This window comes from Chelon labrosus, assembly GCF_963514085.1.
Source record: "Chelon labrosus genome assembly, chromosome: 17".
NCBI lineage: Eukaryota > Metazoa > Chordata > Actinopteri > Mugiliformes > Mugilidae > Chelon > Chelon labrosus.
The window spans coordinates 16,520,945-16,535,888 of NC_140350.1; the positions used below are offsets into that span (position 1 = coordinate 16,520,945).

Genomic DNA, 14,944 nt, shown 5'->3' on the forward strand with positions numbered 1-14,944 from the left:
TGTTATGAGTTTATTCATTGACCCATGAATGTCTGCTAGAGGTCAGTGACGTTTTTGTCACTAAGTTCACTAGATATCCACTAGGTGTCACTGTGACACTAGAAATTAAAAGATTCAATAATAAATGAGGAGTGATTAATGATTAATGTTTGTTTCCAAATAAAACTATTTTTTTAATTTGTAAAAGCTCGAAATACATATAAAAAAATATTATTATTTTTATTATTGTATTTACTTCAGATTTTGCACAGCTGTAAAATGTTTTTTTCATCTTATTTTAAAACATAATAATAATAATCAGTTTCTTAAGGTAAATCTTGATAATGTTTATATTTTACAAAAATAAAAAGTTACAAATTCTTTTTAAAAAAAAATCTAAAAAATATATCATTTTAAAACAAAAATATAGGTACAACGCAGTAAATCATTAATCCCTACTTTAAATTGGTATTAATTTTTTTTTTTTTTAAATCACAAAATAATACAATAAATAAGATCAACCAAGGTTCACTCACATTATGAAAGTAAGGACATGTTGAAGACAAAATAAACTAATTAGAAGAAAGGAAGCAAAAAGCTGGGACAGTAAAATATTGTTTTTCTTTTAAATATCTGTTAAATGTTCATGGTATTAAATTAACAGTAGCTGTGTTGAAACTATGCTAGATTACATCAACCCCATTAAGTGAAAAGTAAATAATAACAGTGAAAGCTGTGAACATTCAAAAGTTAAATTCTATAATGTGAAAGCATTTTTTATTTGACTTTATTTTCATGTTAAAGAAAATGGTAACTCTAAAGATTCCTTGTGACGCGATATGTCACAGATGTTTTTGTTTTTTTTTTGGAGCTAAGAACAAATCCATCTCCTGTCTATTATGACCAGGATGATGATCCAGCAAAGCTTGTGTCTGATAGTAAATTAATCATGGTGATGACTGGAGGGGCCCTTTGGTAGTTTTTGCCTGTGGCCCCAGAAGACTGTAGAGTCGCCTCTGACCACTAGGTGTCACTGTGACTCTGAACAGCAGAGTTTGAGTATGAACCATGCACAAAATGCTACACGGTCAAACTTTCTATCTCTGTGAGGACCTTCCATTGACATAATGCAGCTGCAGGCTTAATTAGAATTCAGGAAATTAAATAAAGGGGAAATAAATGTTACCTGGGGTCACCTCAGGGCATTTCACCGTCCTCTGTCTCTGCAGCTCAGAGATGATTCTTTTAGACATGATAATAATAATAATAAAAATCACATCTCTATCTGCTGCTGCTGCTGATAAGCTGTCTGCTCTAACAACTCGCTAAAAAGCCAAAGCCGTAATTACATCTCGCACGCTTTGATTGGCTTTTGTTAATTCCCTGACAGCCAATCAGCTCCTCCGTCTGATGGTTGTTTTAAAGCCCCGTAATCCTCTCTGAGAGGTCGAAGGGGCAGCTTTCTTCTTCTTCTTCTCTGACTCCTCCACTATAATTCCTTCATCAACTGTCCGTCTGTTTCGTAAACTCGATTTTCTAATCCCTCCATACAAATAGACGTGGAGCGTGTTGGAGAGCTTCATGCGAGTTGAATTATAAATAATTGTGGCAAAATTAACTTATTATGGAAAATGTCCAAATCCAGAGTGTTGTATATAAAAAAAACAAATGTTCTCGATGAGATGATTAAGATCAATAACTTGCTATAGAGTTGACTCTATAATGATTCAATGACCAGTAAATAAAAACACAATAACTCCCTCTGTAAATGTCTTTGTCTATTCTCCAGCTCTCATTGAGCTTTTATTCATCCTGTTTGTCTTTCATCAAGTCAGGTTTTGTCTCCAGCACCAAAATCAAGTTGAAATAAAACGTCCGTCTCTGCGTCTGCTTCGATTTGACACCGGCTGCTAAATGAAAGGTTGGAAGACGACGGCGTGGCTCCACTTACACGTTTAAAAAGAGGGTTGTTTTTGATAATGCTGCCACAAACAGCAATGCGAGATCCTGGATTGAGAGGATGAAATGTCTACATGAATCTCCCCAAATGCTGGGCTAATATGCAGACAGAGGCAGGCGAGGGGAAGAATGGCTGCCGAACTATTTTTTAATTAAAAATCCACCTTCTTCTAATCAGATTCCTTCAGGTGTTTCTCCCCTAACCCTGGGCTGCTAACACAAGAGATAACAAATGGAAGATGTTAAAATGATCCATTAAATTTCTGCTCGTGTTTAATGGTTGTTTTATTTATTGGTATGGTACCATGGAGGATTCAGTTAACAAATACAGAACAGAATAAACAGCGACTCCAGTATTATTCCAGTATAAACATCAGGTGAGGAGTTTCCAGGAGGGACAGAAACATGGAGGTAGAAAAACAACCAGTTGTTGAAACAAGTGCTTGAAAAGATGAACCAAGCTGTAATCCATGTGGACACCAACGTTGAAGACGTGGAGACATATTGGTTGTCGTTAATTCACGACTGGAGGGGGGGGAACTTCCTCCAGCTTACACCCGAGGGACAAACTACTCTCCTTTGAGGACAACTACGTCCACATTTTAGCCGAAGAAGTTTGGAAGAAGGGGAGGTGGGCTGAGGTATAATCTGACAACAGTTTAAAGCGCAGTCCTTTGTTCACACCTTCAGACTGGCCTGTTGAGCATCTGTCCAGCTTCTGATTGCTGGATGAGAACCTGCGCAGACATATTCTTCTTCTGTTATATTAACTGTTTCTAGAAAAACTGGAGGAAGAGGTTGAAACTGAAAGAAAGAGTGGAAATCTCTAACTGTGTCTTATGTTTTGGTGTTAGAGCATGAATAAAGAAATAGCACCATCCAACCGTTCTCCTGCGATTACCTTGGATTTATTGTAGAGGTAATTATGTTATTTTGCTTTTAGTCCCAACAGAAAAAAAGAGCCATTTGCAGCCACTTTGAGTGTAAACAATGTGATTCTTTGGGGTCATTTAGTGGAAGGACTGAAGCAGGAAGTCAGCCTTGATGGTTAAATTCTGCAGGACTATCATGCTTAGTCGCTGGCTGCCTGAACCTGATGTTGGAGCACTATTTGACTTTGGTGTGTTATAATTTATTAACACTCAGTAGGATTCCACATAACTGCATTTAATTTTAATGTGTCCTCCTTCCTTTTGAAAATGACAACCAGTGGTGTTCAGAGACAACGGGTCCCGTCTCAGGAATCAATACTGCGATCGATAACACCAGCAGAAATAAATGAAGCACAGATTTTCTTATTGTCCACATGAACACAACTGACTGCAGCTGTACATCAGGTTTCATTGTTTCCACAGGAAGAAGAAGAGACGAGGTATCAATGGACACCATCCTCCTGGTTTTATTAAGTTTATTAAATTAAATGTGACAATTTAGTTCCAGGAAAGATTTTTAAATGTGATGATGTGACTTTATTCCTCCTCTAAAACAAACAAGTGCAGATAAGATATTGTTTAAAATAGTTTGTTTGTTCTGTCGTGACATAAAGACACTGATCAGTACAACTACTACGAAGCCAATTAGCTTGTTCGTTTAAATAGTAGCTCATATTGCTTTGCTAGCCACCTAAATTTATTCTTAGCTAACATTTTATTAATAATTATTATTTACGCTTAGCTAAGTTTTTATTGATAATTAATATTTATTCTTAGCTAACATTATCTTAACAATTATTATTTATTCTAAGCTAACATTTTATTAATAATTATTATTTATTCTTAAAACTAAATTTTATTAATAATTTTTATTTATTCTTAGATAACATTTTATTAATAATTCATATTTATTCTTAGCTAACGGTTTATTGTTACTAACACATGTTTTTTCACTGATGAAGATAATTATAACAACATCAACAAATACAATTTCACATCTTACAACCAGCTAATTCTAACACGAGACGACTAACGTAAGCACAACACAAGTATTATTCACATGTACCTGATTGAAATAATTCATTTCCAGCAGTTTTCTCCACAGATAAATGCACATTTGCCTCCTAATGTGTGTGAATGTTTCAATTTTTGGTGATTTTTTCCATAGTTTTAAGCCATGCCAGCTAACATTTAAGGCTAGCTCCAGGTAAGATGGCTGTTTTGATTATAAATGAATAATTATGGATGAAATTTTCTACATAAAGAATTAGCAAAGTAAACGTTAGCATTTTAAAATACTAAACTGAGATTATGAAGGTAAAGTATTTACATATTACAACTGTAAGCATGCTAGTCATTAGCATATAGCTTTTAGCTCAAATCGAATCCAGCTAGTGCTTCACAGAGATGCTAGCCCAGGTTGACCTGAGCACAGCAAACAAACTGAACATTTTAACAGTGAAAACAAATGTGGTGAAACGTAGTTTTAATGATGTTTGTTTGGAAAAAAAACCCTCTTATTAAAACACATTTAATATACTGTTCATTTTATTCAGGATCTTTCTGCTGACTCGCATTCTTCTTCTGCTTCCGCTCATTGTCTTTATTTTATTTTTTCTCTGTCTCAGTGAAAGATGGTTTGGTATTTGCAGGCTAAGCCTCAGGGATACAGTCTTCCTCCTCTTCTTCCTCATCCTCCTCCTCGTTTCTCTTCTGGAAGTTTCTCTAAGGACGAGCAGTGGAAGGTAATGGACCACACACTCCTAATCAGGGCCTTTCTGGGGCTAATTGTCGGCCCCGTCTGTCTCCGTCCTCCCTCGCAGCCGGGGGAGTAATGAGGTGTTACGTGATATGACGTCCCCCTCAGGACATGGAACGATTCAATGAGAGGTCCTGAGAGCTGTGAGAAGAGTTGACGTTAATGGAGGGAAACAAGGAAGTAAAAGACTGGAATCATAAGAGGAAATCTGTGCAGGAGAGAGAAGTTAGAGAAGAGGAAATAAAGACCTTGCACCGAGAGATGATCGATAGAGCAAAGAGATAGAAAATGTGAAGGAGCCACGAGGGACCGACTCTGGAGTGAGACAAAGACGTTCAATACACTGAACTGTACGAAGAAGGTCCTTTTTAAAAAAGACTCTGGTTTGTCTGGAAGTTTGAAAACTGTGAAAACTTGGAGAGCTTCACTTTTACCAGTAATCAGATACGAACTGTTTCCATGGAGACTAAATAAAATTATGTGATCAGATATGTTTGTTCACATAAAAAAAAAGAAAAAATCAGTGTAGAAATTATGGATGAAGAGGTTCTGATGATGAGGAGCAAAGGAGTGTGGAGGAGGAGGAGGAGAACTAGAAGAATAAGCAGGAAGATGAGAAAGAGTAAGAGAAGAAGAATGAGGAGAAAGAAGAGAAGATGGGAGAAAGGATATAGAAAAAGGAGAAGTAGGAATAGAAGGAGGAAGAGGAGGAGGTTGATGGATAAGCAGGAGGAAGAGTAGAACGATGAGGAGGAGGACAAGGAGGAAGAGTAGAAGAAGGAGATGGAGGAGGAGTGGAGGAAGAGCAGAAGGAGGAGGAAGAGTAGAAGAAGCATAGGAGAAGAAGGAGGAAGAGGAGGCAGAGGAGTAGGAACAGTAGAAGAAGAAGGAGGAGGAAGAGGAGTAGAAGGAGGAGGAGGAACAGTAGAAGAAGGAGGAGAAGTAGGAGGAGTAAGAAGGAGGAGAAGGAGATGGAGGAGGAAGAAAAGAAGAAGGAGAAGAAAGAGATAGGAGAAAGGAGACGGAAGTAGGAATAGAAGGTGGAAAAGGAAGAGGAGGAGGACGACGAAAAGTAGAATAAGGTGGAGGAATAGGAAAAAGAAGAAGAGGAGGAGGAGGAGATGGAGGAGGAAGAAGATAAGAAGGAGGAGGATAAGATGGAGATAGGAGAAAGGAGACAGAAGTAGGAATAGAAGGAGAAGGAAGAGGATAAAAAGCAGGAGGAGGAAGAGTTGAATGAGGACGAGGAGGAAGAGTAGAAGAAGGAGAGGAGACAGAGGAGGAGATGGAGGATAATGAGCTGAAGGAGGAGGAGGAGATGGAGGAGGAAGAGTAGAAGAAGGAGGAGGAAGAGTTGAATAAGGAGGAGGAGGAAGAGTAGAAAAAGAAGGAGGAGAATAAGGAAGAGTAGAAGAATGAGAGAGGGCAGAGGAGACGATGGAGGAAGAAGAGTAGAAGGAGGAGGATGAAGAAGAGGAGGCAGAGGAGGACATGTTAGTGTCCACTCCTGGATGTCTTGAGTAGAAGAAGACAACCAAGATGTCTCCACGTCTCCAATGTTGTTTACTCCACGTAGAGCAGACATGCTCAGAGAGAATAGATTTACTCCAACCAGAGAGAAACCAGCTTTACACCAGACCCTCTACTTCTGATCCTGATTATTAGAGGAACAACTAGAGAGTCACTGGACCGACTGATTTTTAAACACCTGATAACACACCATCCAGCTCAGGTTTTAAGAAAACAAGAAAGGGGACAAGAACCAACAAAATCAAATCAGTTCATCTTGGATTCAAAACATTTGAGGCATTTGAAGAAAACTCCCTGAAGCTGTTCCTCATATATTGATCACGTCCTGACAGACCCTATAAAAAAACTCCAAAGTCGAGATAAAGTTTTTATTAAATAACAAAAATCAAAAGAGTATAAACTCATAAATAAAATTAAAAAGAAAAGTGTGATTATACAGACAGACCGGCAGCTCAGCACATGAATCATTCATATCATACAAATGTTTCAGAGCAGAAACATTTCCAGAAAACAACCTGATCTCAAACTTAACGGAGCTGCAACATTAACAGAAAACCTCAGCGTGATCAGCAGAAGCTTTTAACAACAAATCATTTAATGACGATGACAACAAAGTCAAACAAAGTATGATTTAATGTGAAATAATTAACATTTACTACACAGCTAATATGTAATTTTAATTTAAAAGAATGAATTATGATCTTTAATCATTAATTTAGAGATCTAACTTGTCTGTATCAAGCATGCTCAGTATGTTTGATTAAAAATGGTTGATCCGAACGGCGCCCTCTTGTGGTGATCAAAACCTGGATGCACATGAGCGACGTGATGTGTTCGGAAATGGTGGCAGTGGATGGAAAGTTAATATATCATAATTTAATCTTAGAATATGTTGGAGGAAAATGTTAATACTCTGATCTTTTAATTGTATGTTTACAATTCCTATATTACGTTAGCTGCTTGTTAGCTTGTTAGCTGTTAGCCTTAATGGATTCTCGATTAAGCTAACCACGTGTTAGCTTACCAACTTTTTTCCTTGGTGGCTTCTCGAAAGCAACAGTTGTCTAGCAGCTGTTTTCACGACTTACAGCCATTGTTGCGACCAAAATTAGTTAGACTTAGAAAGACTTAAATGATCCACAAGGGAAAAATAATAATAATAAAAAAGGAGTAAAAAAGAAAAAGGTTTAAAATAGTTTTAAGCAAACAAACAAATAATTAAATAAATAATAATATACAATAGTATAAGCAAATAATATACAAGACTTGTGACATGTTCGCTGACGTTTTCAGAAATGGTGGAGTTGGATAATAAATTAATATATTGTAATTACGAGTTTTGATCTTATAATATGTTTGAAGAAAATGTGGATAACTCCAAAAGCTTCATCCTTTTATTACAGCTTTACATTTCCTACAGTATATTATACACTTGTTAGCTTGCTAACTGTTAGCCTTGGTGGCTTTAGCACCAGAAACAGATCCCTTTTCACGTCTTTTCATGACTTATAGCTGTTGTTACGATGGAAGTTTTCTTTAAGCTCATGAGTTGTGACGGATGGATGGTGAGTTAATATAGGCCTTTAGGCAAACTAATTAACTAGCTTGTTATGTATTATGTGTTGGGAAGAAACAGGGAATTATTAAATTGGTCAAGTGTCTCCTCAAGGGAGTCTTGAGGTTTTGGTTTGGATTTACAGTTTGGGATGTGTTAAATTTGGGGACATTTGTTTTGTTTGAGATAATGAAAAAAAAAAGTACCACTAATCCAGCGCGAGCTTTGTGTGTTTACACATTCTAATACCTGACTAAAGGAACTGAAAGCTATATGTTGTTTAATATGGTTTTTAACAGTTAAAATATGAAACTTTAACATTAAACTGCTAAAGCAGTGGTTTACTTTCCGCTAACGTGGGATGAAATCAACAGAACATCTCAATACCTCAAACTACATTTCCCATAATGCAGTTCAACACAGTTTTTTTTATTAGAGTCACTTTTAGCTATGTGGGACTGAATTCATTTATCATTGTGGAGTTTGATGAGTTATCGTCCTCAGACACAATCCTTCACAGATGCCATCGTTTCGCTTCAGTTAGCAAATATCGCCCCCTGGTGGAGGTTGTGGGAGGAGCCTGTTTCGCATAATTTCTTTTTACAGTGTAAACTTGACAGTTTGAACACATGCTGTTGTAATGTCAGTTATTTTATAAATAGTTAAAAAAGTTTTATAAAAATTTAATTCATAACATTTGAATCATTCAAAAAACAAAACAAAACAATGTTCAGTTCAGATTACAAAACTGAAATTCTCCAGGTTTGCGATTAATTTAAGATTTTTTTAATATCACACAGGAAGAAGTTTAATTAATTTTATATTTTTTCAGTTTGCGTGGGCACATACTGCATTTATTGGCTGACTAATCTATTATGGGATTTAACAGAAAGTCAATCTGCCACATTTAACTAATTATTCATTCCTTAATTAATCTGAAATTAGTTTGGCTCATGATGTAACTGTACACACTGAAATTAGAAGGAAAACGATCATTTCAAGCATTTAATATACAACTCTCTTGCTCGAAAGCGTGAACTTCAATAATCACACAGTTTAATTTAAAGAAGAAATTTGTATCGTCGACGGTCGACAAGCTCATGTTTCTGTTGTGGAGCAGTTTAAACTCGGACAGATTAAGTTAATAAGCCAATTAGCTCGATTTAAGACCTGTTAATACTGTAAAAACATTCAATCAAGAAATCATTGTTTTCTTAAAATTTGCACATTTCAACCTGTTTAGCTTCACATGGCAAATAAATGTCAGAAATTCAAGTTAAAGATGAATAAAATGAGACTTAGAAACTTATTATTTGTCCTTGATGAGAAATAAATTTGATGTGATGATCCTAAAATAAAATATTAGGACTTCCTTTTTTGCAGTGCATGTTGGGAAACCTTCAGAATTAAAACATTTAAAAGATTGGGTATTGATAAGTCTCAGGAGAAACCTGATCAATGCTCCAACATCCGTCTTCACTGTGTTATTATTTGGTGGCAGGTAATTGGATCAGATCATCATCATCATCATCATCATCATCATCATCATCGTCACAAGTGTTCGCCAGTGCTTCAGAGTAAAAAAAAAAATTTTTTCATGCTCAAACATCTGGACCTCCTCATATCAAAGTGGCTCTTTCTGTGAAGGTGACAAAGCTCTTGGTGTTCAACTGAACTGAGGAAGAGGAAGAGAAGGAGGAAGAGGAAGAGACGGTGTATTAATCCAATCATTAAGAAGTTTTTAAAAAAAAAAATCCCTCCTCCCTCCTGGTCCTGTTATTGCAGAAGGAGGAGTTCGGTTTAAGACAGCGCTCGTAGAAAAAAGTTGTTCTGATTTGTGGGAGTTTGTTAAGCCCAGCAGTCTTGCAGGAGCCTGACTCAGCTCAGGTGTTGTGTCCAGGTACTCTCTGTTCATTAGAGTTCTTCTGCATTTGGTCCATTCATCATGACCGTTCCTCTTATTCTCCATTTCACTCCTTAACATTTCTCACCAGCAAATTGATAGACAGGAGCGTTACGTCCAATCAGGGGCCTAGGTTTGTATCACATGCCTGTGGAAGACAGTCCCAGTCCTGCTGCCTTGCTCATGCAGGGTAAACCCTGAGCTCCGGCTTTTGGGAAGTCGTGCGCCACCACGCGTCCGTTCTCTCCTCCAATTGCCGATGCTCCTAAACCGCCAGCTGGGGCTCCTCCTCCTCCTCCCGCCATACCGCCGAGGCTGGTGCTCATCATGGCGGCGTCGATTAGTTCCTGTAAGACAGGAGGAGGAGAAAGGCAGACGAAAGCTGAGCACTGGGCTTCAGTATTTAATTTTAAATATACCACAGTAATCTACAATTAATAAACTGTGGATTTACTGATTCAGGAGAGGCGAGCTCTGTACCAGAGGTTGTAGCTACTCGTAGCTTCCCAGCCTCCTAGCTAATAGTAGCTCATTCTATCTTCCTTGCCTCCCAGCTCACAGAAGCTCCTCCTACTGTCTTAGCCTCCCAGGTAATTGTAGCTCCGCGTAGCTTCCTAGCCTCCTAGCTAATAGCAGCTCCTCCTACTTTCTTAGCCTCCCAGCTAATTGTAGCTCATTCTACCTTCCTAGCATTCTAGCTAATAGTAGCGCTTCCTGTTTCTCCTTTCGAAAGATGAATACAAACTAGTGCCACCTGCTGGTTTGAAAACTTATTTCCTCTCAGCTGGTTGTTGGCTTTAGTCTTTGTGATGTGTCCAAGTGCAACTTTTTGGTGCAGACACACGAGACATGAGGAGACGTCATTGTCTGCCTTGGTTGCAGGTCTTTCTTTTACTTTACTGTTCCAAGCTGAGGCAACAAAAGCTGCTCGAGAATGTAAACAGAGAGTAAACTATTGGATTCTGTGAGTTTTTTTAAGCCTATGTTCATTTACATTTTAACTAATTGAAACCATAAAGAGTTGCTGAATTACTCCATTAACAGCTCCTGTTTGCAATGAACCACTAAGCATACAGAGAACTTTGATAGGGAAAGAAAACCTTGTATTTATAAGGAGCCCATTTAAAGAAGCACACTAAGGATCTGTCTATAATATGAATCTAATGTGTGGTAAGAAGTTTTAGATGAGTGTTTAAAGCCTCTATGAGTCGTTTCACATCTGTAGATCAGGTTTTTGGACAAATCACCAACGCTGATCTCTTGACTACGCTGTAATATGCTCTATATGTGTCTAATAAGGTCATCATGTAAAAGTTGTTTCTGAGCAACAGTGTGAAGCTTCCCCCGTCTCACCTCTCAGTAAAACTAATGATCCAGAGTTAATACCCAGCCTCTGAGGCTCCAACGTTCCCCTCGCTGTTAGCTGCCCAGTATCGACAGTCGTCAGGCATATTGGTACAAATAAATCCCAGGTTTGCTCATTTACTGAAGCGCTGCCTCGGAGAAAGCGCCTCTTTGTCTCTACTGCTCATCGTTCTCACTTTACTAGAGATTGTCATAGCCAGTCTACATGTGCTGTCAAAACATGAATACAGCATCTGTCGCCTGCAGATATTAAACAGCCACCTGTTAAAATATCACAGCAGATAAACAAACCGCAGATACTCCTTCTGTCTGAGCATCATCCCTGCTAATGCACCTTAAATTTATCTTTTAAAAGCAGAGGTAAGAATCTCATGATGGGAATCCATCAGATTATAATATTTAAACTATATAGTGGACTAAAATAACCAAACACTTGTCAGTGGTTGTGGATTTCATTATTTGGCGTGTTGCAAGTGATACGCTGCCTAAGAAAGAAAAAAATGCCTTTGCATCAATTTATGTGTAAACAAATTCAACTCCATGACTGCTGTTACTCTGCTGTACATCACCACATTAAGCCCCGTCCAAATGATTTAATTGGCCCGGCAGATCTTTGCTGGAGCAGAGTCAGTTCCCAACAGAGAGTTTCTACCTCAAAAACTTTGTAGGCGAGGAAGTTGGTCTGGCTTCAAGTCCAGCTGTTAATTCTTCATCCTTTAACGTTATTTCACGGTCAATATCTTTTACAACAGACGAGATAATGAAATCTAAACATCTTGCTTCTCCAACAGCAGCCATGGAGCCAGCAGCATGATGAATTCTGAGAGAGACTTTGGTCATCAACCAATCAAATGTGCTTATTTCCACAGTTACTCTGGTGACAGACGATGACATAATGTCAATCAGCATTTGCATCTCGATGAAAATGTACCGGAACATGCTTGGACATTTTGTAAAGTTGTAGCTCTCATGGCATAAGAGAGCTAACTAGCTCATGTTACATAGGTGCATAGTTTTGTGTGTTAGGGATTAGACAGAGACAAGATATGTCTGACATGATGTGGACGCAATATAAAAAGTAAGAGTCCATAATTTAATGAAAAAAAAAAAAAAACTTGAACCTGAAGGTAGTCGGTATTATTTATGCTTTGGAGATCATGAATACTTATTCCAAATTTTGAGTCAATCCATGCAATTGTTGCCGCGATATTTTGCTCTGGGCCAAATTGGTGAATGATCCATTGGCATCCCTCTATAGCGTCACAAAGAGTATTCATGTATCAGCCCCCAGAGGATAAACACTTATTCAATGAGAGATTCCGTCATCTTCTCAATGGATTAGCAACAACTTTTGTAGATTACTAACCCTCTAATGAAGGCAGGTCTGGCTTTAAATGAATACCTCAACATATAGTGGACGGATTATTGTGAAATGTTCCCATGAAGGTTCAGTGAAATAACTTTTGTGATCTTCTCATGTAATGTCATCAAGTCCTTGGTTTATGACTAAATATCCATCAGACTGACATTCCATTTGGCCTCAGCTGTACTGTGTTGCTGAGCCATGCTTGACTCCACCTTAGTAGTTAAATAACAGTCAAAAAGGTGGAGCATGAGTGGACCTGAGGCTAAAGACAGCTAGCAACCCGTGAGGACACCTACAACTGAGCAGCCCTGCAGCTTTAATCCTAGCTGATCTGCTTCGACATCTGCATGTGTACGTGTAGAAGCCAACTCCACTTCCTCCGCATAGAAGACTTTTGCAGCGGGAAAGTTGGTTCTGGAGTCTCTCCAGTGGGAACTGATTCTGCTCCAGCAAAGAATTAAATCGTTTGGGCGGGGTTTAATGTGGTGTTGGACAGAAGAGTATTCATACATGTCATTTACCAAAAAATGGTTTTGGTTGGTTGGAGGACTATCCAGTTGATGCAGAGGTATTTTCTTTCTCTGTATCAACTGAAAAACGCCTAATAATGAAATCTAATCTAAATATTTTACGACACTGAGTCTTGCTACTCAACATTATGCCTGTTGCGATTGACAAATGCTAGCGTAGCAAAACATCGGCATATTAGCATTATCATTCCCATAGCATTTAGCTCCAACTCTCAATGATAATGATCTAAGAGGAGCTAAAATATCAGCGAATTGTTTGCTTTGTACAGCTATATAGTATCATAGTGTGTAACAGACAACAATACAATCAGCATTTGTGCCTTTAAATGTCAACAGTCCATCAGATCACCAGCAAATAACCATAAGAGCTTCACAGTTTAAGTATTTGTAGTAAAGCAAAGACCTTTCTTTAGTGTTACAGGAGAACACTGCAGCGTTCATGTCCGACTATCAATAATGTATCATGGTATGTTTCTGTATTGATTATCAGTCCGTGCACTGCAGAGCTCCTCCATCCTCTGCTGCAAGTAACCACAGTGTAACCCTGATCTGCACGGCCCTCCATCTGCTCCCACTGATGAAATCCTCCACACATGTTGTGTCACCGCCGCCTTCAGTTCCTCCCTTTGTGCTCAGACGCACATGTGGAAGGAATAACAACAGTCCAGCAGAGAGGAGAGAAACATTCTGGCGCTTCTGCTGCTCACAGAAAACGGCTCTAATGAGTTGTTTGTTCCTCCTGAGCAGCCCATCAAAGTCTCAGCATAAACCAGCGCGGCCTGTAATGAGACGACCGCCGTTTCGTCACATTCAGACGCCGGAGATAAAGAGTGGCTTGAGACCAGAGTGGCAGATAAGCAGAATTCAGCTGATGCACTTTGAAAAGGCATTAATGTTGCCCTGTGGCTCCACACAGAGAAGAGCAGCAGCTGGTGCACATGATTAAAATAACACTGTACTCATAAATCATACAATATACAGTCCTCTGGAGGGACAGGAATATTAACTATATTTAAGTTTGTACAGGCTTAACCAGCAAAAATAAACTTAATGTATATTTTTACAATACACCGATCAGACACAACATTATGACCACCTTCCTAATATTGCGTAGGTCTCCCTTGTGCCTCCAAAACAGTTCTCATCAGAGAATGGACATGGGCCTTCTGAGGGTGTGCTGTGGTGTCTGGCAACAGAATGTTGTCAGTGGGGGCCTTTGGGTCCTATGGGTTGAGGGGAGGGGCCTCTGTGAATCATCCCACAGATACTTGATCAGTTTGGGATCTAGTGAATTTGGAGGCCAGGTCAACACCTTCTGCTAATCAGTTCCCAGTGGAGAGACTCCAGACCAAAGGTCTTTCGGGTCAATCAAATTATTTCTTAGCTGAGATTGAGAAGTAGGTGAATACATGTTGGACACGAACATTTAGCGTCTGCTGAAGCTTCTAATGAGAAACGTTCTTCACATTAAATCCACACTGCTCTTCTTCAGTAACGGTTTAAAGGCACCGAATGGACTTAGCACCATCTGCTGTTTAATTTAACAAACTAACTCCTAGTATTAAGAGAATAATTGTGCATGGAACAGGATTAATGTGCAATTTATTCTGCTGATTTTTGTAAAATCTGGTGCCATGAAACAGGAAAAGATGCAGAACCAGTTGGCGAAAGGATCTAAAACAAATCTGCTTTTCCGTTTGTCTGGACTCACCTTCATCCTTCTCGACTCGATCCGAGACTTGTAGCAGAACTCGACCAGAGCCACCAGCATGGCCAGGCCCAGCCCGCCAATCAGAATGTAGAACACTCCCGCCACGTTGCTCAGACTGAGCGCGCTCGTCTTGTCCTGTCAGCACAGAGAAGCGGGGTCAGGGACAACCAATCGTGGTGCACATGGCCATGACATCACCACAGTTCAAAGGTTTTATTTTAAAGTTAAATATCAGCTTTCTAACTAAAAAGACACCCATCAAGATTCAAAGGCTGTGACAGAGAGGCAACACGTGGCTTCAGTGGCTTTTAGTTGCCAGTTTATAAGGTACACTAGTGAAAACATAATAATCTAA

At 38.8% G+C, this 14,944-nt stretch overlaps 1 protein-coding gene across 1 annotated transcript in view; it reads right to left on the minus strand.

Annotated features, from left to right (window-relative positions):
* Window positions 1–9,067: 9,067 nt before the first annotated feature.
* Window positions 9,068–14,944, minus strand: part of LOC311502204 (glutamate receptor 1-like) — a gene marked incomplete at its 5' end in the record, with an annotated part of 66,961 nt that continues 61,084 nt past the window's right edge. Inside the window, 2 exons of the mRNA XM_084564330.1 lie at window positions 9,068–9,964; window positions 14,590–14,724. Of these exons, the coding sequence (XP_084420456.1) occupies window positions 9,758–9,964; window positions 14,590–14,724 (342 nt within the window). The 3' untranslated portion in view covers window positions 9,068–9,757. The remainder of the gene's footprint in view (window positions 9,965–14,589; window positions 14,725–14,944) is intronic.